At 41.1% G+C, this 27,183-nt stretch overlaps 1 protein-coding gene across 1 annotated transcript; it reads left to right on the top strand.

Moving 5' to 3' along the window:
• Positions 1–26,687, top strand: LOC104946413 (ERC protein 2-like). The gene is made up of 9 exons (XM_010772249.1): positions 1–36; positions 441–578; positions 4,408–4,596; positions 9,493–9,534; positions 10,346–10,539; positions 10,859–10,864; positions 17,142–17,235; positions 24,967–25,127; positions 26,642–26,687. Exons 1-9 carry the CDS (start codon positions 1–3, stop codon positions 26,685–26,687), a joined length of 906 nt encoding a protein of 301 aa, XP_010770551.1.
• Positions 26,688–27,183: the final 496 nt, after the last annotated feature.

The following is a 27,183-nucleotide window of genomic DNA, read 5'->3' as shown; positions in this document are numbered from 1 at the left end:
ATGAGGTTAGCCGCAGAAAGGCAGATGTACAGTCCTGTAAGTCAATGGGATGAATCAACTCTTAGTAGAACTTGACTAAACTGGTACTGAAGCTGATTTGGTCACACCATTTAATGGTCGTGTTGTTTACACCACTAAGTCTAACTTATTCTCTCTTCATGGATCAAACCCTAATTGTCTTGACCCAAGCCCTACAATGAGGCTTTTATTGCTAGTCATTTTTAAGCTGCCAGGTCAAATTGGAATATATCACAGCAAGAAATTGGAGAAAGTGTCAATGGGACATTTTTCTCAAGGCTAGTACAGTTCTGTACATTTTACAAATGCTAGTGTATCTTCTTCTGCTGGTGACTTTTTTTTAACCTTTTTGATTGTGAGTTGCTTCTTCAACATCAATATGCTAACTTGAGCTTTTCTTGTCTCTGTCCTTCTCTTTTCAGATTGAAAACCTGTTGGAGCAGTTAAAGGATAAGGACAAACAGCTGGCTGGGTTGAGGGAAAGGGTCCAAGGCCTCCAAACTGACTCCAGCAACACAGACACAGCGCTCTCCACTCTGGAGGAAGCCTTGTCAGAAAAGGTACAGAAAAGAAGGAGGGGTGAAGCGAGGGTACGGATGGCATTGTTGAAAAGGTTGTAAGTAAAAAAAAAAGGCAAACACCTACTGCCGAGAAGACGGACTCAAGGTGAGGGTTGAGGTTGCTATGTTAGAATAGTTGCTGGGTCGATGGTGTGAAGAATTATGCACACTATAAATGAAGAAAACTAAATCTTGGTTTGAGATGCAGACAATAAAAAACACACATAATGAAACCATTTGACCACAAGAGTCGGTAAATGTTTACCTATTGAGGCACACTGCTCTTTCTGTAAGCTGGTATCCGGCATACGGCTTAATTAAGTTGCGTGGTTTGTTATGACTCACTGCCATAATTTACTGACACAACCTCCAGATTTATAGAGCTGGGACCACAGGAGATGAGGTCCTCTTAGAAAACAGTAAGGGAGAGAAGGGATGGGGAGGTCTAAGGTGAACATAGACAGTGGATTAGTCCCTGTCTATAACCAAGCCGAACATAGGGAGGGGATGATCTATAGAATAAGAGGAGGATGGAAGTTTTGAAAGGGGGAGGAATGGAGGGATGGAAAAGCCGTATGGCAGAAGAGGCACAGCCCTGATGGAAGAGGTGGCCCCAGAATTAAGGGAGGGAGAGGTCAAGGAATGTATGGGTGGAGGCTGAGTAAAAAATTAGTAACTTCTGCTAGGCATATGAGAAAAGAAGAGAAAGAACAGAGCTAGCAAGAGGAATACAGTTTCAACGGATCAGACTGGGATGGAAATTCAATAACTGATAACAGCCACACACATATAGAAGAAAAGATTAGCAACTGGTACCGTGTGTGAACATAATGGGAGAGAGACCAAGTCTGGAAAGTCTCAATGTAATTTATACAATGCCGGTCCAATGTTAGTAAAATATCATTATAATTGATTTTTTGATTTACTAGCCTACACAGCCTAGGCAAATAGTATAATGAGCACCCATATGTATTGGACACAATGCTGCATAAAAGCTCATAGCTGAACTGCCATGTGAATCAAGGTGAACTGAACAGACTCGCTTCACATCCGTGGACGGGTGAGTGTATGATCTGGATGTTAATCGTAAACATGTTGCTTTTGTTGTTTTTTTGGCAACATGAGAGAGCAGCTGGTCTCCATAGAGCCTCACCTCAGCCTCACTATACTAAAGATGAATGGTCTTGCTGGCTACTGTGGTGTTTTGACTTAAGTCAAACGTGGTACATTTCATCACACAGACTCAGTTACCCAATATAACCCCATTGATTTTGCCATATTCCCAGATAAATAGCAACTACGGGAAACTTGAAAGCTAAACGATTTTTTTCTTTTACATAAACCTTTTGCAATGTAGTTAGCTGTCTGGTTGCCAGTGATGTTCTAATTGGAGACATGCTTGAACACAGGGTAGATTTGATAGGATATACTGAACTGTAAATGACAATGGAGATGTCAAATTATAGACTGGCAGTATAAACAGTCTACCATGAACTGACTGGCTTGATTTCAGTGTGACTCGATCTTGCTTAAGTTTGTGGTACTAAAGTCTTAAAAAATGAATGCTTTGGCGCTGCAGGCTAAATAATGGTTCCCATTTACATGTTTGTTTGCACTGCAGGCTAAAAGATGGATGCTGGTTTACATTTTGTTGGCACTGGCTGCTGCTTGAGAGTTTATAGAGTTCCCAGTTAGGACAGATGTGGGTGTCCAGCCATATATCTTGTTTTGCCCGTGGCTGCCACTTTTTTAAGTGTGTTCCCATGTGCACATAGTCTATTTTTGCATGTTTATGCCTATACATGTCTGTGTGTAAAAATAGCATGTGTTACTTGTGTTTACCCAGTCAGATCAACCAAAAATAAAACACAAAAGAAAAGGAGGTTAGGGAGGTGGAGTGTTTGGGGGCAGCAAATGGCATTAGCATGAGCTTCATCATCTACACAACGTAAGGTTATGATATCTGCTCTGTATGTCTGCTTGCTAAAGATTGGATGTTACAAGCCACAACTGAGGGAGCCAATCATTGCTAAGCGAACTGAAAACAGCTGATCCCAATTAGCCAATACAAGCGTGACTTCAGTGCTCTGCCTGAACTAGCGATATGCTTCATTACTGACATTTTGAAAGGTGGTGTTAAAGTTAGGTCAAAGTTCAAACAATTTCCAATCTAATGAAAGCAACTCTATGTTTTTTATTTTAGCAATTCTAAATTGGAGGAACATCATTAGCGCTGAGTCGGCTTACAGTGCCCACTCAATAAAAATATATGTGTTTTTGCACAATGGTAAGTGCTTTGGCTGATCTACACTGAATTAGCATCCATTGAATCAACAAGGAAAAATGCTTTGTGTTCTCAGAAATCACTCTTTTAGACAAGATCTTGGCTGATGTGTTTTTCATTCAGTACATAGATGTTTTCACTTAAAATGATCTTTTATCACCTAAATTTGTTTTTGTTGCCGACAGACTTTGAAATGAATAGCATAATGGCATTATAAACTGCAAATCCCTTTTCTGCCTTGGTCCATCTGTTTATCCAGAAACCACTTCTGATGCAGCCTACATATAATTCAGCTGTGATGAGGAGAACATTGGCGAGCTTTTCAGACTTTGTGGTCAACACAGGGTGTGTGTAATGTGTTTACAAGAGTGAGTGTGTGTGTTGCTAATCATACTCCCTGTCACAAACCTGCTCTTGGAGCCAGTCACCAGCCACAGTACTGTGGTTCTAATTAACAGGCGAGGGCATTGTGCCCAACGTGCCCTGCTCTTTGGTGCTTTTATGTGTATGTGTGTGTGTTTGTTTGTGTGTGTGTCCCTGTCTGTGATGTTATGTGTGTGCGTTTGTGTTTTGTTTATAAAGTATGCTCCATACTTAAGCCTTATAAAGACAGATTTAATTATCACATCCCGGTCTCTTTTTTCCCTGAACTCCTTCCTAGAGATATTTCAAAATGTGGGGAAAACACCCAGGCCCTATTAGCCATGTGGTCTCTCTCCCTCTGTTCGTTCTCTCTCACCCTCTCGTCTATAGCTCACTATGCAGTGCATTACTGTGCCAGTTCTAGTTAGTGGGTGTATTTGTCCAATTACCCCAAAGTTTAAAGCTGCCAATCATGCGGCGATGCCACATCGTAAAGCGTCATTGCTGAGCTGTGCTCTATGCCTAAATAAACACCTGAGTAAACACCTTGATAATCACTTCAGTCCACACCTAAACACACACACACATACACCTTAACACGACCTACTACACACACCTTGCATGCTTCGCCACCCATGGTGTGGACCTGGTCTCAGGCCAATGTCCAAATCCTTAGTCCTCTTGCTGTCCAGTGTGATTAAAGAAAAGAGAACATGATGATGTAAACACTCCAGCTTGGTTTAATAGCAGGTGATGAGAAGCCGTTAGGATGTGATCTACTGTTCTGTCCAACCTGTTTTCAATAAATCTATCTCTGTCCCTCAACCCTTCTCCTACTTCCTCCGTCTCTGTGTTCTACTTTGCTCTGATCTTCTCTTGTCCCTGCTATTATTTATGGCCCTATTATTTATGTCAGGCCTTTTATGAGTTTGTCTGTGGCCTGATTTTGCAAGACATGCTGGCAAGCCTAAGCAGCCAGAGACTGGTTCCGATTTTTTTATAATGATAGGAAAATAAAACTGTAATCACACAGGGCTGAAAATCTTTTACACACTGGGAGCAAAACCCACAGTTTTTAAATGTGAACAAACATTTATGCAGATAATAACTATTGTCCCTACTATACTCCTACTCCCATCTCTTATCAAACCTCTCTTATCTGTTGTTCTTTTACTAACTCAGGAGCGTGTGATTGAGAATCTGCGCGATCAGAAGGAACGTGAAGACAGGGTTCGCATGGAGGAGCTGGAACTGATGAGGAAGGAGAACCAGCTATTAAAGGACAAACTTTCAGTACTGCAGCCCCTGAAACTGACTCAGAGTCAGCCTGCCATCCCCGTCCTGACCACAAACCAGAAGCCTGATGAAGAGGTCAGTATGGATTATTTTGATCAAGGTAATAGAATGTGATGTTTTGTAAATAGAAAAAGGTGCGTGACATGCATTGTTGGTAGTTCAGGTAAATATGTGTTGGCTATTGTATTACATTGAATTTAAAATATCCAAAACAAACCCTGTGGTTCAAACTTTGCGTGTGGATATGAGCACTGTACACAGGATTGGTAGTCTGGTATGTGTGTGGACTGCAGACAAACGGCAATCAATATTTCATCGGCATCCACATCATAACAGAATTGCACATGCTTCCACACTTGTGTCAGTCTCTTAAATGAGCCAGACCTCATAAAACAAACACATTTCTCGAAATATTTTACTTCTGAAATCTCAAAAGGAACTTCAAGACACTTTATAATTATATTTTATTGTACATAAAGAATGAAAATAATTAACTTTACAACCACTCTGCATTGGTGTAATACCCTGCTTGCACCCTGTATTTACACTTCGTACATCTACTGTAATAGTCATTCCACTCTCTTACCTCCCTGTGCGCATCCAAAATATTGTTAGCAACTCCCTAGCAAAGGGCCTGCCTGCACTTTGTCCCACAGGATAAAGGGATGAATTAAGGGAGAGTGATTTATGGACGTAAAAGATCCCTCTATCCCTGTTCAGGTGCCAAGTCAAAGCCTGGCTGTCTTTTTTCTCCCTCTTTTTCCTCTCCAAGGCCTACAAGCCAGGACAGAATCTCGCCCTGCCAGAATTTATGAGAATGTTTTTTTTATTCTCATAAAAAGCATACACACATTTCATTCCTGTGAAATTATATCTTGTTGAATGTTGACGAGGCACCACATGAAAGCAAAGCATCTCAGTAACTCTTTGTAGCCAGCAGATTCACACTCTGACAGAAGTGTTGCCATAATTGGAATATTTTGTGTACTCGACAGCAATCAGACCTGTTATGTAAACTTGAAGATTATTCAAAAGCACAGATGTTTGTGTGTATATATTTGTTAGTATGTGTGTGTGAGTGTTTATTTCTGTGTGCCTGTGCATGCCTGCCAGCACAGACTAAACTGTTGAATGCATATTTGTGCGGATATATGAGTGTCTGCATGTGTTTAAGTTGTAGCAAAGTCTAACCGAGTCATTTAAATTGCCATCATAAAAATGTGCCTTTCCTAAAAGAAACAGTAGTCAGTAAAACCCTTATGTCTGATGAATGCAAACTGCTTTTTGTTGGTCTGTGTGTGTGTGTGTGTGTGTGTGTGTGTGTGTGTGTGTGTGTGTGTGTGTGTGTGTGTGTGTGTGTGTGTGTGTGTGTCTTTCCTAACAATGTCACAGTACAGGATTAGTCATTGTTTTAGTGAAACATATTTAGTTTGCCTATTTCAAAGAAGACTGTCTCTGTAATTTTTCTTAATGCAATTTATAATGATTTGAAAATACTGAAAAACACCTTAAAACTGTTGTTCAAGGTCTTTGTGTTACAAATGTTTACTTTTATTGAGGTTGTATATGTAATTAATTTTACAATTAAGGCACACAATATTTGTGTTTGCTTGAGATTTTTCCCTATACAACCTTTGCTAGGATATCTCCAGACTGGCACCCGATAAAATAAAAACAAAAACTAATAGTTGGACACAAAAGCCGTCACAAAGTGTGTTTGATCCTATTGCAGTGCAGTTGGAGTGTGACAGGTTGTGAGGGCTGTAATACTCAGTAGGTCAGAGGTGAACTGACATGGTGCCTGAGATTAGATTCTGATCAAACCGACTCTCCACACACACATATACGTTCACACGCGCCATTTGCTTTAGCAGGGCTCCAGAGTGTTACCAAAAGTCTGTCAAGTGCGACTAAACATTTTCATAGGTAGCACCAGAGCGCCTGACATTTAGCAGGTCTCTCTCTCTGTGTGTGTGTGTGTGTGTGTGTGTGTGTGTGTGTGTGTGTGTGTGTGTGTGTGTGTGTGTGTGTGTGTATGTGTTTGTATGTGTGTGTATGTGTGTGTGTGTGTGTGTGTGTGTGTGTGTGTGTGTGTGTGTGCGTGCGTGCGTGCGTGCGTGTGTGTGCGTGTGTGCGTGCGTACGTACGTGTGAAACCGCACCCTGTGCCCCTCAAGCAACCTCACAAGCTTAAAACATACCGGTAATTTAAAATGTATACAACTGTTGATTGTTTCTACATCAGAGAAAATCCTTTGGTACCCTTTACACCTGTCCCTGGAACTGAAAGGCCCGATCTGTCTCCCCTGTCGCCAGTAAGATGCCTAATCCTCACCAGAGCCGCCAGATTCAGAGGGGGCAGCAAAAAGTGTGTGTGACACTGTAGATTTAATACCAATACAAAACTTCACCGCTAATTTTTTCCTTTTTCTTTAAAACAGCCAGTTCAAAACAAGAATGTCGCTCAGCTTTCAATCATGGAGTAGAAAAAACGGGGCATCAGAAGTCAATAATAGTTTTGTCTCCAATCGTTTGCTTGAAATGGGCAGACATTTGTTGGCGGAAAAAAAAACGATGTTATTGTACTGCTTTAAAAAAATATTTCTGCTATAAAGATTCATCCAGTGTTGACCTAAAACTAGACAGCAAATTAGGTTTGGTCTTAATTAGCTACATTTAAAAAATCCTAAGAAAATGTGTTCAAACCATCAATCCCTTTTGTTAATTGCAATTTAAATATTGCTGTGACACTCCACAAAATATTAATAAATCTGAATAATACATTTTATTTTGCAAACCAGCTTCTTATAGTAAATGCTTTAAAGCTTCTAAAACACCTCTAAAGTTGTATTAGCAATAGCCTCAATTGACGATAATCTCATATTTCTGAAATTCATAAAAAAATTGAGGAATAAGCTTTTAGCCTGACGGCCATTTACCTCCTACAGATTATGCTGTGGCCCACACACTGTATCTGCAGATGTTTGTATTGTTGACTCAGTCGAGCAATTAGTGGATCTTTTTATCTTGACCTCACAGCTTTGTTGACTTCACTGCCTCCTCTTCCACTTCCCATAAAACAGTATTTGTTGATTCCGAAGTTAATAAAGGACTTCTGAAACTAAACACTAGTTCTTCAAAGAGAAAATTGTAAAGCACCTAAGGGAAGGCTGTGACCTTTTCAGAGAGGGTTGGCGTAAATCAGCAAGGAGGCACCACACCTCAACTCGCTTTTGTCCTATTAAAAAAACAATTTTTCCAACCAGGCAAATGTATTATCCTTATGATACATACATGCAACTTTTTCCTATTCCTTTTAAAAAAATGTATTGGAAGAAAATATGAAGACTAGATTTATCAGACATTGATTGTTTGCACTGACTTATCTTTATAGAAAGATGTCATATCTAAGATATATTATATACTCGAGACAGTTATTACCCTCAGGAGTAAAAAAGATCTAGGTGCTGGGTATCCTGTGACCCAGTTTAGATCCATGGTGGCCACACATATTTAACTTATTTGTAATATTTACAGTTCAGAGACATTTCCAGGAATGATAATAATAATTTCAGTGACCAAATATGTAATTGTATCTTTACTGGCCTTCCCCCTCCTGTCATAATATCACTAATTCCTGTTGGACCAGCCGTCTTTTAGCCCCTGCTTTTCCCCTCTCTGTACTTTCCAACGTAAGAACATAAACTCTGGTCTACTTAGCCTTAATGCATTTTGTGCAAGCTCAGATTGGGTTTGATGTGTGTGTGAGGCTAGGTGCAGAGGTAATGGGGGTGAGGAGGAGTTAAACAATGACTCTGCTTTCCTTCCTGAGGACCAATTTTTCCCCCTTTTTCACTTGTTTTCAATCTCTAGTTCACTGTTTTTAATATCCAGTAAAGGCATTCGTCTGTATACACATGCAGTACAGTGACAAGCTTATGGGGCTTTTTAGGTCACATGTGGCACATATATTGTAGAAAGTCAGTCAAACTCATATATACCCGGGGCAGGACTAAAATAAAACTAAAGTCATAGACATTATAAGTGTGTGTTTTAAATAAATGGTTAAACGGTTTTTTGCTGAGCTACCTGACTGTATCTAAAAAACATGTGCCCATGGCTGTATCTCCCATATACAGAGGCCCATTTATACAATTGGTTCATCTAGTGTTTTTTTTTAAAAATGGTAATGAATTGGCTAGCGGTATGGACAGTCATTCTTTGTTTTGTTTTTAATAACAGACTCAAGCATAGCTACATGTACAGTCCCAGACCTATGTAGACCTGACAATAAATTGCTGTGTGTGAGTGTATGTGTGTGAGTGTATGTGTGTGAGTGTATGTGTGTGTTTGTGCGCTCTCACTTGATGATGTTTAAACGAGTGGCCTCAGCTGTTTCAACAAGTTAACCAATCTTCACAAACACAGTAGACAGAGAGTAAAGACCAAGCGAAACAGAGACAAGTAGGGAGAAAGATAATTCTAGGGTACAAACTTCCTCTGGGATATTTTTCTCAGAGAAGAAAGAATTCATCAGTGTTTCTCTGTTTTTTTCAACATTTTACTTTTTCAGAGGTTTGGTGGTCTCATAAAATCGCAGCCAAACAGAGAGAGACAGTAATTTTATAATGATAATGACTGAACTCCAAACTCTACTGACAGACGCCCCAGGGAGGCAACTGATAGACACAAACCACACAAAATCAGTCAGCAGAGGAGAAGGGGGGGGGGGGGTGATGAAATGATGAAATGATGAGAGCGGATGAAGGCACAGACTGGTTCTGCTTCCGATAGACGGTGACCCTGACCACATCTTCAGGACTGACTTACCATTACTCAAGTTACATTTGCAGAAATATCTCCTAACTGACCTCGTATACAGTTACAGTCAGTCTCCAATCTTCAGTCTTAGAAAATGTAAAATTGTATATTGTACCTGGTTCTTAAACTCTGTTTTTACTTTGCCTTCTAGGTAACAGCCAAAGTAGATGGACCCCCAGCACGAAGCCCCACAGTAAGTCATGTTACTGTATTTAATGCTTCTTGGTTGTTGGTGCTCGTGTGTGTGTGTGTGTGTGTGTGTGTGTGTGTGTGTGTGTGTGTGTGTGTGTGTGTGTGTGTGTGTGTGTGTGTGTGTGTGTGTGAGGCCATTTTAGGACTTCTCAGATGCTCTGCTCTCTGTTGCCAGACTAACTTTTATCTGTCTGAGCTGTATTTTGTCACGCTTAGCTCAACGTCCATCAGTCATATCTTTCCTTTGTCAGTTTAAACCGTTCCCTTTCATTCTTAACTCTGCTTGGTCAGACTTCAGCTGCACCACAGCCTCACTTGTAGTTTATTAGCTTCAGGTGTCCTTTGTTACGCTCAGCTTTTATCCCCTAGAGTTGGCCTTTCACCTGAAACAGGATAGCATGCTAATACTTACAGTTAACAAAGTAGCAATATTTTCCATAATTCTATCATGCCATGATACAAGTACAATTTTAGTTTTTTCACTTGAAATATATAGTTTTTTAAGGTGCAACTTCATAATTGTGTTGTACATTCTATTGACTAACTAACTTAGTTAATTCATATTTTGCAATGCTGAAATTAAAATAAATATGTAGGTGGTTTATAAGGAGTACAGAAGAAGAGCGTGTTATTTGCTGACAAAGACCAGCTTAGGCTAATGTGTGTTGAAGTATATGACAAAGTTTAAACGTAAAGTTATGTCTGAAAATAATCTTTAAAAAGAGCAGCCCTTGAAAAGCCTTGTATGAGATGGCCTAAATAATCCATGCAGGATATTACTTTCTCTCATGTATCCTCTTCTTCCCCCCAAGACCCAAAACATTGAAGAAGCAGTCCGGAAGTGTCCAGACATCACAGACCGTCTGAGGCTTCTGGAGCAGGAAGTGGCTCGCAACAAAGAGGATTCTGGGAAATCACAAGTGGAGGTTGAGAGGCTAATGATGGCTCTGAGGGATGCTGAAATGGACAAATTGCTCAAGGAGAAGAAAATTGCTGACCTTGAGAGGTGAGGGTCCAAACTTCAATCATACATATATCCATAACAACACACCATGTGGGTGTCCTCAGAGAGCAGTGTCCTTCCAAGTGACCGGATCTTTCTCAGATCTCAAATCTTTCCTAAGTGGTGTATTTATAAAAGAGTAATCCATGAGACATAAACTGTCTAGATTGTGTCCTCCCTGCACTTGAAACCACTTCCACGCTGTCATGCCTTTTGCCTGATGTAATCACACTAGAAACTAGAAATGCACATTGTGACCTATGCACGTGAGGTTTTTAATCACTTGGTTTAATTTCTTATCATTTGTTTCATGTATCTGCAGACCTGGGTAAGTATTTCTTAATATCACCAACACTGTCAGTAGCCATCACTTGTGACATCATGGAATGACATTTTAGGTTATTATAAATGTTCCCAGGTATAAAGTTGGAAATTGAGGAATTTTGGCTCAAACCTAATTCCCAGGGAGAATTGACTATCCCAGTGGGACAGTAAATTACTGTAATTTACAGCAAACAATCTCGGTCCTTATTCCTGCCACCGCAATAACACAATGAGAGACTTTATATGTCACTGGAGACTTATAGCCTCTCTGTTGTGTGGAATTCCGCTAAGCTTCTTCCCATTTCATTGCTATCATGTGTGTTTTTCTTCATGTCATTCCGTGTTTTCACATACGTGGCTGTAAACCCAACAGGTAAGTGGTTTTGGGTATGTCTTTGCATTACTGTAAAGGCATTCAGCGTGTGTATGTGTGTGTGTGTGTGTGTGTGTGTGTGTGTGTGTGTGTGTGTGTGTGTGTGTGTGTGTGTGTGTGTGTGTGTGTGTGTGTGTGTGTGTGTGTGTGTGTGTGTGTGTGTGTGTGTGTGTGTGTGTGTGAATGTCTATGCGTGTGCATGTCTGTGTGTTTGTGTGCCTGCCTGTGTATGTGTGTGTTTGTGTGTATTTGAGTTTGCCAGGAAGGCAGCCAGCAGCATGCCGGTGGGAGGTGGTGTATCCAGCCCAGAAACTGGCTGTTTATACTACTCTGTTTATTACTGGCACAGTACTACTCAATTATCATCTGATTTATGGATTGGCATGTTTTGTATATATGCCCAAATGAGAGGTTAGTTAGTGCCAACACAAAGGTACTGCAAGTTGGTGTCTGTGTGTGTATTCACTTCATGTGTGCATGTGCAAAAAAGTAGGGGAAAATTATGTTTTTGTGTGTCTTGTTTCCGTACAAAGTGGATCTTGACTTGAAGCTGTTTGTGTGCCCATTGGCATGTGTGTAGATTGACAGTGGGAGCTTTCTCTATTGGTCAATCGCCAACTGCACAAAAGAAACCATGAATGTGAAAGAAGTATGTGCAAAAACATTTTATTTCAACACAAGCTGGCCCCTAAGGTTCGATATAGTTCTGAATGGCTTTTAATGCATCTGGTTAGGCTGTATGTACTGAATCCAACATAGTTTCCTGCCTCATTCATTACCCGTTTTACAGACTGCACTCTGGCAGGGATACCGTGTGCTGACTCAAACTGTGTGGGAACGCATGGGTATTAAGTATAACAGGGATACAGTAGCTCCCGCAGACTTTGTTCACACAGTTTACTCTCTGTTTCAATGTGTTTGTGCATGCGTCATAACAACCTCTACAGTACATGTCTGCTACTCACATGCACCTGTAACCAGAGTGTGCGCATGCACATGTGTGTGCTCACTGTAAGTTAGTTCCTGTGTGCAGTGTTTGGGGTCAGGAGGTTGAAGAGTTCACCTCAATGTGTCTATCGTATCGAGGTGCTGTCTCATGTCAGACAGTCACTTCTATTTGTCTGTAGGGGTCAGAGGTCAAATACATGTCAGCTGCAGGTTATCAGAGGAGGATCCACTGCAGTTAAACACTGCTGCTGTAATGTAAATAAAATACATTTTTTTTTGCATTTCGACCTTTACTTGACAGAGGACAGTGTAGAAATGGAGAGGGAGGGGCAAGGTGGGAGTTCTATGATATGCAACGAAGGCAGAACCCAAGAAATTGCTGTTTTATGAACACTTCATTTTCACTTTATGTAAGTTAAATGCCATCTGTAGAATACAGTGGAGCATCCACGTATTATAGTTATAATCTTTTTATTTTATCACTGGAAATTCTGATTAAACAAATACATTTGACACAGACAAGCTTGTGTGTTTCTGTGCACATGTTGCTACGTGACAGCATGGGTGGACAGTTGTGTGTGTGTGCTGATTGGACTTCTGTGTAAGACAGTGCAAGACGTGTCTGGGCAGAGGATGGATGTCTTTTTAATCAGACTGTTTCTGTTGGAACTCAGTCAGATGGCCTATTAACCACTATCTGAATGGAGAGAGAGAAGAACAGATGAGGGAATATACACTTTCTCATCCAGTTGGCAGTGCTGCAGAGAGAGTCAAAGATGAATGTAGTCAGCAGGTCATTGTAATAAATACCTTCCAGCACAAGGGAGGCTCACTCACAGCTCTTTCATTGCCTAGAGCTCCTCGTGATCTACTGTACTGTAAGTCTTCAGTGATAACATCAGGTAGTTTATTGTTAGTGTTTTATTTACTGCTTTGTGTGTAGGTGCAAATCCTAGCTAATCTGGCTAAGTGATCAGAGACACTGAACAGGCTTTGAGGAAAGCATCTGTATCAGCTGTTAACACTAATGCAAGTAGTTGGATTTGTTAAGTAGAGCCCTGGAAGCCGTGGTGGTTACAGATCTCTTGGAGCAGTCTGTGCACATATGGTAGACTAAAATGAAAAAGTGTCTTAGTATGAAACATTAGGAGTGAATCATTCTGATAATTTCCCTATGAATTTAATGAAGTAGTACTTTCATCAGCCATAAGTGTGTTATTATGAGTTTGGTGCTTTGAAGAATCTCCAGTTAGTTACAAAGGTTGTTCAAACATGGAAAGAAAAAAAGAAAATGTATGTGTTGGGTGAATTTAAAGCCTTTTTGTATTTTCCTTTTCTTTCCCTTACGGCTATAAATTGTAAACCAGTGGATTTATTTTGTATATTTCTTAATGCTGTTACAGTCCTATAGTTTTCACGTTGCTGTGGAAATGTGGGAGCTAGATTTCGAGAAATAAATCAGCCTCCGAGTTTCACCATGTCACAGCTATTGAAGTGGTAAGCACTCTGGTATGTAAGGGAGGGTTTCAGGAAAAAGGAGGTTTGTGTATATGTGAACTTATGTATGCACTATATGTGTGTGAGTGTGCACGTGTGTGTCTAGGCTGACACTGAGGAGCATACACGTTGATGGTGAGGGTCTGTTGGTTGTTATATAGGAATTGACGGTTAGGACAAATATTAATTTGCTAAAAAACAACAGTTTGCGCAAAAAAAGACACACATGTTATGTTGGGCCTTATTCCTATGCCCATAATCAAAACTCAGTGTATTTTTTGCAGCTGTCCATCCAATTTCTAAGTCCATTTTAGCTTTGAAAAATACCTGTCAACTTCCTGATTGACTGTAGAAAATAGAAAAGCTGCATAGGTTTCTCATTCCATACATATCAAATGTAAACACTATCCTCTTACATTTAAGCATTTAGACAAACAAGCAGACCAACCACTTCTTTATTTTTTAAACCTCCTTTTGATTTCACCCTGTCATCTACACGCAGACATGATAAGAAAGCAAGAGCTATATGGTATTATATATATATATTATATTGCAATAATACATGCCTAAGCACAATAAAGCATCTATTTGTAATAACCAGACTTGTTAGATCTCTCAGCACTGCATGACATGCGCCTCAGATAAATCCCCAGATTGCCTAATAGTACCTTGTCTCTTTTCCTTCTTTCTTCTTCTCCTGCACTTTCTTTTTTGCACAACAGAGAAAATGCATTTATTTCTGATCATATCTTCCCCTTATTCCATATATTGTGCAAACCTTGAAATCAGAGGATTTGATTTCACTCTACTGTTTATTAAAAGAGAGGAGAAGGAGACACAGTAAGAATTAAGACTTATGAAGGGGAGATACAAATCTTTTTTTCCTTTTAAGGTTATTACTACCTTTAACCTTTATTCAACCATGAAAAGTCAACTGAGAATACAGACTCTTTTTAAGAAACACCCTATTTAAAAGGCACAGTTTCCCACATTCAGATCTGGGAGAGTCCCATTGTGACCGCAGCTTCCGACTGTTGGCAACTCAGCAGCTCGACTGAAGCCATTCACCTCCTTTTTGTGCCATGCTCAAAGGCGTGTGAGCAATACTCCTTGAGGATTAATTATTCACTTTATTTGTATTTTCTCAATGTCATTCTAAAAGGATGTGAGTTGTAAGACCGGCAAGTTAGTGAAAAACAAGTAAAGGAGAGTTAAAGAGTTGATGAAAAAGAGAGAGTTGATGAGATAAGAACAACAAATAAAAATATGTATAAAGAGAGATATACAAGGTAAAAGAAAGAGCTGTGTTTTGACCGCCAGGAATAAAGCGGGGATGCTTATGTTGGAAGGCAGATGTGTGCAACGCTCCAGGTGAAAGAAGCAAGAGGAAATGTGAAAATTACTTATTACACGTAGTTTAGGAAGTGGCTGGATTCATGCACAATGCTCTCTCTCTCTCTCTCTCTCTCTCTCTCTCTCTCTCTCTCTCTCTCTCTCTCTCTCTCTCTCTCTCTCTCTCTGTGTCTCACTTCATCTTTCTTTGAAATGTCACAGCCATAAAATACTATTTTCCCTCTATGAATTTTCTCCTTCTGGTACTCAACAAATCACAGTTCTCCTTCATATTTTCCACTCGCATACAGCCCAGCCCGTCTTCTCATTATTCACACTCTACGTGCCCTCATTTGCCTTCACATTGGTCAAAACATTTACTTCATTTCGCACTGATGGGTTGATGGGGGTATATCAGCTATCAAAAGGGACCAGCGTGTCTGCTGGTTTATACACCTGTGCACGTGCTGGCTGTGTGTGATAGCTGATATGCCCTCATGGCAACTTTGCCTTCCATGGACATGCCTGTGAGCTTATAAAAACACACACTCACAGACATCAAAGTTTGAAGTATAAACAGATGATTCGCCTCCTCTTCTCCACTGGGTAAATATGTGTGCACATGTACATAATGTGTGTACCGACCTTTGATAAATAAAGCTATCAGAATTTAATGATGATCTTTATTTAAGGAGCACTTTTCAAAACCCACTCGTAAAAGTGATAACAACATATAAAATCAACAGCAAAGTCTTAAAAAAAGTAATAAAGAAGTTAGCCAGACACATGAAAATACGGGCTTAACAAACTGACCAAAGCTGTGCTATAGTACTAGGGGAACATTATCAGATATTAATATGGTGTGTGTGTGGAGATGTGTGTAACTGTATTCATCATCTATGAATGTTAGTTATAATTTACATTAATTGCAAACCAACATAACTCATAAAAACTGACACACATACCATTCTAAGCGCGCTGACAGCAAGTATTTGCCCATATGTGGGGGCAGCTTGTATGTTTTTCCCAGAGCAAACACACCCGTGTGGATATGGAATAATAATGTGGCGCTTTAAGCAGCTGCTTGGTCACAGCCTGTTTACAGTGTTAGAGGGTTCTCTTAAGCGCTAATTTGTCACTGTCAGCTTTTTCACACTTCTACGCATGTTTTTTTTTTCAAGTGTGAAGGCCAAACGAGGAGCTCGAAGAGTGTGTTTTGATTCTATTTTGAGAGTACTCGTGAGAAGATATAGATTGCGTTTGTGTAGGCGCAGCTGTGTGTGTCCTATGGTGAATGGGCTTTGTGGGATCACATGTGTTTGCACCATGGAGGGTTGTATTGAGTGTGAGTGTTTGTAAATGCATATTTGTATATGTATACACACATATTTTTATTTCGAGTGAGGGCCATACATTTCTGGCAACATAAGTTCAGTAAATGACAGGAAGTAGTCATTGTTTTGAGTTAAATATAAAGCCATCCTGGCTGGGTAATACACGGTTAGGCTCTGTTATCAGGACCTCAGCATGCACAGCACTGACAGCAGATGTATTATCCTGTGTGTGAGAGCTCCTGGCAGAGTATATAGACTTTATTTTCTAAAAGCAAATGCCCTTGTATATGTGCCCGTGTCATCCTACCTTTTGATCTGTAGACTTATTGCACATATCTGCTGTTGAGCATGTGTGTGTGCGAGAATGTGCTTGCATCTCCTGTCTGCATGTGTTTGTGTGTTTTGTTGTTGAAAGATTTACACTGCAGTGTCTCACCTCCATCAGTCAAGTCTCGTCTTGTTCCAATCTTCCAAGACTAAGACAAGACATACACACAGTACTTACCAGCTTTACTATACACACTCTATTCCTACCACCAAAAAAAATCTCTTAGTAGATATACATTATGGTCAAAAATCATTATTCAAATCCCAATAAAAGCAGAAAAAATTGTAATGGTTAAGGAAATTGTATTTTAAATAATTGTGGCTACTGTATATTGTGTATAGGCTATGTGCTTACATCTTTACCTTCAGGACTACACTATGGTCATGCACTTTCTTCTTTGTTTCAATGATTAATTAACAATTCTTTATTGAGCATCTCTTTTTGTGACATCATTTTCCTGTCTCTGAAGGCAAGTCAAGTCCCCTAACATCCAGAAGCAGACAGTGGCGGGTGAGATGAGGAAAGATGGCCTGATTGATGGACATCCACACTCTTTATCGCAGGTTTGGATATGTGTGTGCGTTCATGTGTCAATTCATTTTTACTGTACTAATGTATACTGCCCTAGTCTCTCCTCTTATTTTCCTATTCACCTCTCTGCAAGACTATTCTCTAAGTATCATCTTTTTCCCTTCATCTATTGCTCTCTAGATTCATCCTTTTTGTATAACTCTGTTCTTTTGAACAGAGAAAGACATTTTCCAGTCTTGCCTCCCTGAATGCATCTGAGAGTCAGCCCTAGGTGGAAGAGATAGGCATTTAGTCCTACAGAAATCAGCTCCATATGCTAGCAAGGAGCTGCGGCATAATGGCTCAGAAGTGAATAGTCAGAACTGACGAGTCAGGCAGGAGAGAGCATCTTGATGTAACATCATTTTCTGTCATTTTATAGTTCTTTTCAGAGGTCAACATGAGTGTCAGCTGTTCGCTTGACAGTGCATCTGTGTCTCTGTACATGCTTGTGTAAGCTTGCACAGCTATGCTGGGGTGTTAATATGCAGAGTGTAGCAATGCCAGGTTATTCCCACAGGACCAATGAAGTAGAGTACACCTCTCTGTAACTCTCTGCCAAAAAGAACCAGAGCTGCTCGCAGTATGTTTTTGGTCGAGTTATTTTGTTATTTTTGTGTGTGCTGGCAAGCAGCATCCAACATCCTATTTCCTCTTCTAAACACTGTCTGAGTAGCACACATTAATATTGCTACAACCTGGAAAGAGACATGCACTGAGTGCCAGAAAGAAAGAAGTAGGTACAGGTACGTGTGCAGGGGAGTGGTGGAACTGATGTCAGGGAGATAGATGACGTCCACAGAAATAGCTAAATGGAAAGTTCCAGAGATGACTGAAGCCTTGTTTTTTTTTTTATCCAAACGGTGTATTTGTTCATTAATGAATTGTGATCAGATGTGCTGTTAGCATTTACCAGCTTTACAGTGGAAAAATAAACCTGTGTTTTCGTTGAAATCAACTGTGTAATGGGAGAACCTCACAAACATTGGCATTTTGGTACACAAATATCCAGAACAGTATGATTAAGTACAGTGTGCATTCTGCAAATTGTGTTTGCTCGGCAGTCAGGTTGCATCGTGGACCCATATCTGGCTCTACTTGCCCTGTTTGCTCTCTCTCTAGATGTATCTCTGGTTCCATCAGGAACACAGCACGCTCCGAGGGTAAACACAAACAAACAGTGCCTTCCCTCAGTGCTCCCCCTCCTTCTCCATCCAGGAGAGTTTATGTGGGATGTGGTGATAGCATCTCTCCGCTTCATCGTCTCCATCGCGCCACGCTGCACTTCACAAACACAGAGAAAACTCTCGTCGGAAATGTTCACTTTCAAAGCCTTCACACAGGCCTTTATTTCTCTCTTATCTGTAACAAAGGGGCATCAATGACACTCGATACCCACCTCTATTTAGAGACACTAGGATTATAGAAAGGTCTTTTTTTTTTTTTTAAACCTGGGGAAAGTTAAAGAACATCGACACATTTCAGGATTTTCATTCCTTCTAAGCTTGTTCCCACAACCTGTAGATTTGACTGAAACTGTATATGAAACTTCTGGCCATGCACACATGCTTAACATGTTTTAAACATGAAATGGGACACACAGAAAGTGATGGCGCGCATTTAACGTTTTTGACAGAAACAGATGTCTGTGTGGTTTTTGTGCCTGTGTGTGTGAAGCTTAGGATCATAGGTACAAAGCTGCTGGAAATGTGCATTCTCTCACTCTCCGCTCGTTTATTTTAGTGATTATAATCCCTCCATCAAACCAGAAAGGGCTAGACTCCATAATGATCCTTCCCCAGGGCATTAGGTGATGATTGGCGCTGCAGAGGCAATTATCTTTCCATTTCTCCCCACTCTCTGAATCTCTCTATCTCTCTTGCCTTTTTTTCCATTCTTTGTATGTGAAAGCCAGCAATATTCTCTTGTTACTAATAAAACTCAAGTAACACGCAGACATGCACTGACACAGACAGACAGACAGACAGACACATATACTACACAAATGCACACACACAGAGACAGACACAGTTTTTTGGTCAGGTTTCACTTGGGGGTCCAGCGGTGGCAGCCCCATCTCAGTGGGGTGCGTGTGTGTGTGCATGTGTGTGTTTCTGTCTGTTAGGCAGGGTCAGACCAGTACTTGTTGATTCTGTTGCATCGAATTACTGCCCGTCTGTCACATCTAATTATGACTTTGGACTGTTGATGCACACAGCCTGCCTCTGTACGTGTGCGTGCGGTGTTTGTCGCTCACCTCCAGCTGTGTCGTGCTGACGTGACGAGCCACAAGTATCCGCTTGTGATTTGGCTGCATTGGCGGAATTCTTTTCATCACACTCAGGGATAATCCAACCACTGGTTTTTAAGTCTGTACCACTGAATAAGTGAGTTGATTTCTTTGGTCATCAAAAGTAGCTTTCATGAAGGAGTCAAGCTATTTCATTTTTACCATTGAATTCGAAGAGTTAGCTTCACCATTATCAGGTACAAAGTCAATATTCGCTTAATATTCACAGATTAGGGGCAGTTAAAAGGCAGTCCACATGCGTCTTGCGTGTTTCAGGCACTGTCTTGTAAAATTACTTTCACTTGACTCTTTTCTGTTTTCCATGCGTTTAGCATAATTCGTTTTTTGCCATCAAAATAGTTTCACCATGTGTGAGGTACTATTTAGCCTGGAGCTTCTTATATACAATACTGCCTATTCAGATTACTGTCAGACTTAATAATAATGTTAGACACAGGCACATTAACGTTGAACTCCACACATCAGTTCTATTCCGGCAAATCTAAAATGGTTTCTAAGCATCCTCGACTCTCAAACTAGCATTGACATGCAGAGGCTTCTGAGATTACATTTAAGAGCTCCTTGCTCCCGACAATGTGTGTTGCTCCGACACACCTAATTGCAACTTGTTGCCCGTGCCGTGTCATATTAATTATATTCATGCTTCTACAAGTGTGTTATCAAGTTTGTGGTGTTGAAGCCTCCAGTGCTGATTCTTACCCTCAACACATCATTTTTTTCATCTTCTGTTTTGTTGTGATGGCAGATATCTGCTCCGACTCATGCAGAGTATGTATGTTACCATTGTTATTCGAAATGATTACATCAGTGTTGCTACTTCACTTTATGTGCGGTGGTGCAATCAGTGGCTTTACAAGTGTTTAATTCTTCATATCAGATTGTGACTTATATAGTACCTCCTACAACATCTGATCTTGTATTTTTGGCTATTTGGGATTTTGTAAGTAACCTCTTGGCAAACCCCTAGCTTTTGTTTTGCAACAAGTACAACTGAACTCTAATTGGTTCAGTTTGAGAAGTGTCTGCTTATCCATGTGACTCCGAGGCCTCTGCACTGCTCCCAGAAAAGTGTGAACGTGTGAACTTGAAGGAAAGTCAACTATTAAGGAGCAGGAGAGAGTTTTTTGAAAAAGAAGACGAGAGAGAGAGAGAGGGGGGTTTATTATTTCAGTCCAGTGTTTTCTTTCACAGTTCCATCACCCAGTGTGGAGAGGGATCCTTTTCCCCCACTCACCGTAGGTGTCAGAGAGGCCACACACAAACTGTGCATGTGATCGTGCACGGTCTACTCCACACAGCCACACTCTCACATAAGCACACGCTGCACACTCATATAGATGTTGGCAAAGGTCACAGCACTTACACACTCTATCTCTCCATCACTTATCACTCTCTTCGTCTTGGCTGTGTCTCCTTCTTCTGAGTGAAGTCTTGTTCTTCTCTTGCCTCAGCTTTTTTACTTCCTCAAGTCTTTTCTCTTGATTCTGTTTTACATGGACTGGATTTCTCTTTTCGCAAAGGGATGAAATAAAAACACCCTTTCTTAAATTATCTTTTGCTAGTATAATATTATTCCAATGCAAAAACATTTAGTGATGATTTTTCAAAGCAAAGTATTCTCAAAGATAAACACTCTCCCTCTGCCTTTTGCTATTTGGCTTCCAACCCTCCTCCTCGACCTCCTTCTCTGAACTTCTCTCGCCCCCTTAGCTTCCTCTCTCAGCTTCCCAGGATGCCATGCGGGAGACTGCGGATCGGATCAGAGAGTTGGAGAGGTCACTGGGGGAGAGCATGAACACCTCTGCACATAGGGAGGCTCTCTGGGCGCAGGAGGAGACAGCCCGTGTCCAGTCCCAGAGACAGGTGTACCTGAAGCTTAACACATTGATGGAAGACTTAGGACCAGCATACACATACACACAGATAGTCTCATGCATCTGAGCTTGATCTACAACAGACTATTGAGAAAATGTGAAGAACTTAACTGCACCCCCATGTGGCTTAGAGTGGAACTGCAGGCAGACTGTGGATGATGAATGATCCATAATCCCTTAATATGTAGTTTTTAACCAACAAATATCATTACAAAAATGGGATCATTGTGTTTTGGTTTCTGTCTGTTATATTTATTCTCTGCCTAATTTAGTTGTATTCTCTAAACATGCACTTGTTTATTTTCTACCTCTTAAAAACTGAAACAAAATCTCCCAGCATCCTTTCATTTCTGTCTCTTGTTAAGTTTGCTATTTGCATATTGTGAGTGCATGAGCATGCAATCGGAATTCATTAACACATCTATAGACTTGTAGTCTTGATGGAGTACAGGCTGCCCTTTTACTCAGTATATCTGTCTGTCTGACTGCCAGCCGGCCAGTCTAACTCTTTAAGTGGGTCCAAAAAGTGTAATTGTGTGCGTTTTGCAATGTGTGTTTGTGTGTGTGTGAGAGAGAGCATAGGTGTGTCTGTGGTGGGAAAGAGAAACAGGGCAAGGGAGTGTGTTTCCTCTTGGTGTGAGTGTGCATTTGAATGAGAATGACCTTGCATTACTGATGAGTGCCACAAGTAATATGAGAGCAATTGGCGGTTAGAACAAGAACTAACATTTGGAGGGAGAATGGTGCTGCATTGCTTCAAACACACATTTATAGGCTTTCACCCACACAAAGGGTGCGTTCAAAGACAGAACCTTATTGAGAAAACTTTAAAGATGAAGCGAGGAGATTGCTGCACAAAACAGGCAAATAGGAGGTTTAGAAAAGTCTGTGAGAGCCAATACTAACTCTGGCTGTTTTTCTTCTTCATTTTTGCAATTTCTGGACTTTGCACGCTTGACTTACCGTCAGCATGGATACTGTGTTTATCAAACATTATTCTGATTCACAGAGAAGTCCAAAGGAAAAGTTTATTTATGTCTGTGGGACTTTTGCATGAGTAAAGTGAATGATTCAGCATTGACCAAAGTTTACCTCTGTCTAGCCAGAAAAGGTTGTTTTTTAACTTGTGTCAGGATAAACTCATTGACCCAAAACTTGTATTGAAATTGCCTTTGTTTCAAGTCAATCCACATCCTTCACATAGAGAATATAACGAGGCAGCATGCAGTCATACTAGCGACTGCACTTGACACGTATTGAGCCGGCACTGATACGAGGAAAGGTCCCCATGTGGCACTGTTACTCTCAGCATTGATGCTCACTGCTACAGTAGGTTCTGTTAACACGCTGAACTTTGTGAGCCAGAAAGACGTCACTGCACACGGAGGCAGCGAGTCAACATGCCATTAACATGCAGTTACACAGTCATCAGTCAACTACCACTCTCGCCTCAGACTGCAGAGAAACATAGTGTGTGTGTGGAAAGGGATATTGGGGGACCAGAGAGGGGGACAGGTCCTTCTGAAACATCACCTGACCCTGGCACCGTTTCAGAGCGCGCTGCCAGACTCACATTCTCACATCACCCTCCCCCCCCCTCCCCCCCCTCCCCTCCCCCACAAACTCTTTCCTTGGCTTTTCCTCTTTCTTCTCCCCTCTGTCCCGGAGTAATCAGCCTCATGATGTGTAATGCGCTGAAACAAGTCCTCCATCAGCCTGACCTGCTGAAATGGAGCATGGGTAATGCCCCGGGTCGCTTTTCTTCACACCCCCTCTAAGTCTCTCACCCCGTCTCTGCCTCTCTCTGTCTCTTGTCCTTCTCCTGCCATCATCTCCCCTGTCCACTCTTCGTCCCCAAACCTCGTTGTTTCCCATCTGCCTTCTTAAGTTGTCTCAACCAATCATCTCCACCCTCTCTATCCCTTTCTCTCAATCTAAGTTCCTGTGTCTCTCCCTCTCTCCCCCTCTTTGCCGTTTGAACTAGGCCTCTGAACCAGCAACACCGACGCAAATGGACAAGAGGGATTTGGCCCTTACCTCTGAGCCCCCAATCAGCTTAACAACTAAAGGGGCTTTGGGCCAGTCTTAGTGAGCCTTAGCCTGGCTGGCGGGCTTTGCCTTGAAGTTGAGCTAAATTAGCACGCACAGGCCCACCGCTAAGCTGATTAGGTCCCTAATTTCACTAAAATGCATTGTATTCCTTATTAATGATGTGATTGTGAAGTGCAAGCTAGCCTGGGTGGTGGACTGATGGGGGATTGGGAGGTAGGCAGTAGGTGCATGAGGGTTGATAGACATGTGGTGGGTGTAAATGGAGTTGTGTGTGTGTGACCTTTGGCTTTGAAGATACAAAGATTGGCTTTGGATTGTTTTAAAGCCTCAAAGAAAAAATCCAACATTTAAACAGGGTGTGATTTTGGACAGCTGGATGTCTTGTTGATATTGGTTATATTATCTGCTGGTTACTGCAGAGGTCAGTTGTTGTTGGCAGGGATATAGGGTGTATTATATTTAAAACAATGCTTCTGAGGGCTTCATGACTGAGAGTTGTCACTTTCCCACCATTTCAAATATCCGTATTCCCGGCTTGCTTTCACCCTTTCTTCTCTGACTCCATATGTGATATTCATGACCAGTCAGTGAGCACATTATCTGACATCTGTGAAACACACCTAGAAAACCAGCGGAGATCGAGAGTGTCCTGAAAATGTGTGAACGATTTGGCCCCTTCATAAAAGAGGCCCATTCCTTTTTGCATGTCCTACCCCATGGAGTGCTTTCCCCTAATACTCCCTTTCTTTTTTGCTTCTTTTTTTCATTTTCTTTCCCTTTGTTCATTTGAGGTCCAACACCAGAAATTATTGCTTTACTATATTATATAACACACCTACAAATCATCAAAACAAAGACACATTTAAATGTTTGTGACCTTCCATTTACATCTTACGAGCAAGACAGCCTAGTACTACATCCTATTGTAAAGTACTTGTTGTTAGACAATTAGTGACTTCCTGTCTTAGAATAATTGATGCCCTAAGGTCACATCCTGTCTTTCAGACACGCAGGTTGGCCTGCATGGCTGGAGGGCATGTGTGTGCAGAGGGAGGAGACGTAGTTGAGGGGTTGAGCATTATTCTCACCTGCTCTAAAGTAGAGCCACACTTGAGAGTGAGATCAAATGAGTGGAGAAAGGTGGGAGACAAGAGGGAACTCTTGTTTCCAGTCCAAGGGTCAGTGGACATATCATATCACCTTTAAACCTCAGTAATTTCACCTGCTCCTAGATTACATCTGGCCATTTTCAAAGCAAAATAACATCTAAAAAATACTCAAAGACAAATACAAGTTCAAATACATGTGTAATTCATTACTTTATGTCCATGTGTGTGTGAGTGAAACTGCGAGTATATAATATATCTTGTATTCTTAATATTATTATGAAATACTAAATGATTTAATGGACACAGAGAAATGAGGGCTAGTAACCTGATACATTTGGTGATGTTTTAACCTGATCATATTGTTATCCCCTTGAATAGTTGGAGGAGCTGATGGGGGCTTTAGAGAAGACACGTCAGGAGCTTGATGCCACCAAGCTGCATCTGTCCTCCACCCAGCAGTCCCTGCATGAGAGAGACGGGCACCTCAACAGTCTTCGCCATGAGCGACGGAAACAGCTGGAGGAGATTCTGGAAATGAAGTTAGTCTCAAACTCAGCTATTTTTCTTTATATAAAACATTATATCCACAAAGTATGTATATCTTATTTATTTATTTACTTTATGTTTTCCTTTCAAATTGTAAAAGGTCACATCGGATCACACTCTGTCTAACCTCATGCCATTACTTCTACATTAATAAAATGCATTTCTTATCAGTTAAAAAAAGACTTTACTACTGCAGTATTATTCATTATTTAAACAAGCGTTTTTGGTAGTGACTACACACGCAGCCTATAAAAGTATATGATGAAGGGTTTTTTATTAACATTGGCGCAGTTCGCTCAGTGCTTCATGTGCGCATTTCCATCACCCTGCACAGCAGCTTGTTTGCTGCAGCAGAAACCTGTGTCTAATACTGTATTAGGCCCTTTTCTACGCTCACCTGTTCACATGTGCATCTCTGCACATGAGTGTTATATAGACATCAGTCCTGAGGTGTGTTTTAAAGCAGGATCAGCCGTTGTCTTTAGCTGTCTCGTGAAAAGTTACATTTATTAAGGACAGGTGGTGCAGCCTTAGACAGCAGGCTAGAAAAATGTGTGTTTGGCTGTTTTGTTCATTTGTATGTCTGTGTGTGACAGAGAGAGATTTAGAGAAGGAGGAAAGTTAGCAGGACTGGCTATATTTCCATGTGTGAGTGTGTGTCAGTGCGTTTGTATGAATGTGTGAGTGAAGTTCAGTGATCTGTCAGTGGAGCGGCTACATGTGTGTTTGCTTTGAGCTCTCTGATTGAAGGAGCATGGAGCCACATATCTGGTTGTCATGTGCTGCAGAGAAATGCCTTTAATGTGAGCCACTCTGTACAGTACAAAAGGGAAGGCTGGCACACATGTATTGAAAACACAACTTTTAAAAATTCATTACGCCTCACAAAACCCTCTGATCACACTAACTCGGAAGGAATGTGTGCATGTGCCTACAATACGCATATGTGTACATTGTATGTGCCGGGGACCAAGAAAGTGAGTGCCCTGCCCGTGTATCTGCACATACACACACTTGTGATACAAACCAACTATATGTCTGTTTCAATTTCCACCATCCAAACATGACATGGGGTTGTTTAGCAGAGGAAATGTATTACATATGAAACAGACAAAATCTTTGCTCCTGGGTATGTACATTATATTAGAAAAATACTCACAGACCTACCATGTGAATGACATTCTACTTTATTGTCACTCTGGTTAAATTCATTTAAAATTATTATTATAAGGGTGTCTGAGGAAGAAGCTTAGTGTGATGCTTGGCTGACATAAATGGCAACAAAGTAGGTGGGATTATTTGCCTTTGTGTTTGAGACTTTGACTGAATGCAAGTCTCCACTAGTAAGAGCTAATGTTGGGGGCACGAGTGTGTGTGTGTGTGTGTGTGTGTGTGTGTGTGTGTGTGTGTGTGTGTGTGTGTGTGTGTGTGTGTGTGTGTGTGTGTGTGTGTGTGTGTGAGTGTGTGGTCTTTTGTGGCTTTGAACCTGTATGTGTCTGTGTGTAAGAATAGGTCAGAGGCAGGGGTTTGGGGTCACTGATGATGAGGATTAAAGGACTGTTGAATTGCGAGGGGCGAAGCTTCGTGAGACTGACTTACATCTGTACAAGCCGCAAAGATACGCATGCAGAATGTACACACAACCTCAGTGGAACTCACATATAATCACTCACGTATGTAGACATGCACACACTTACACAAACTTTGGCTTTTTGCTTTAAAAGGGGCCGTATTCCCACAGCACAGCTCTGGTCCAAGTTAGCACAGGGAAAACTAAACAGGAAAGATAAGGCAGAGAAAAGAGAGGTAACAAGAGAGAGAGAGAGAGGGAGTTAGAGTGAAGGCAAAAAAACAAGTAGACAGAAAGAGAGAATGAGAGGGAGGGGAGGATGGAATGGAGGGGCTACACAAACTGAAGTATTTCAAATCTTAGAAATCATGAGAGAAGTTTGATTGCATGCCAAGTTTCTCCTTCTCCCCGCTGTAATGTGGCATTTGTCAAGAAGACCAGCTGAAGCAAACCATGTGAGGCACGTTCCCCAATGAAAT

The sequence above is a fragment of the Notothenia coriiceps genome, unplaced genomic scaffold, assembly GCF_000735185.1.
Source record: "Notothenia coriiceps isolate Sejong01 unplaced genomic scaffold, NC01 NC01_scaffold00011010, whole genome shotgun sequence".
Taxonomy (NCBI): domain Eukaryota; kingdom Metazoa; phylum Chordata; class Actinopteri; order Perciformes; family Nototheniidae; genus Notothenia; species Notothenia coriiceps.
This window is presented reverse-complemented; position numbering and strand designations above follow the sequence as displayed.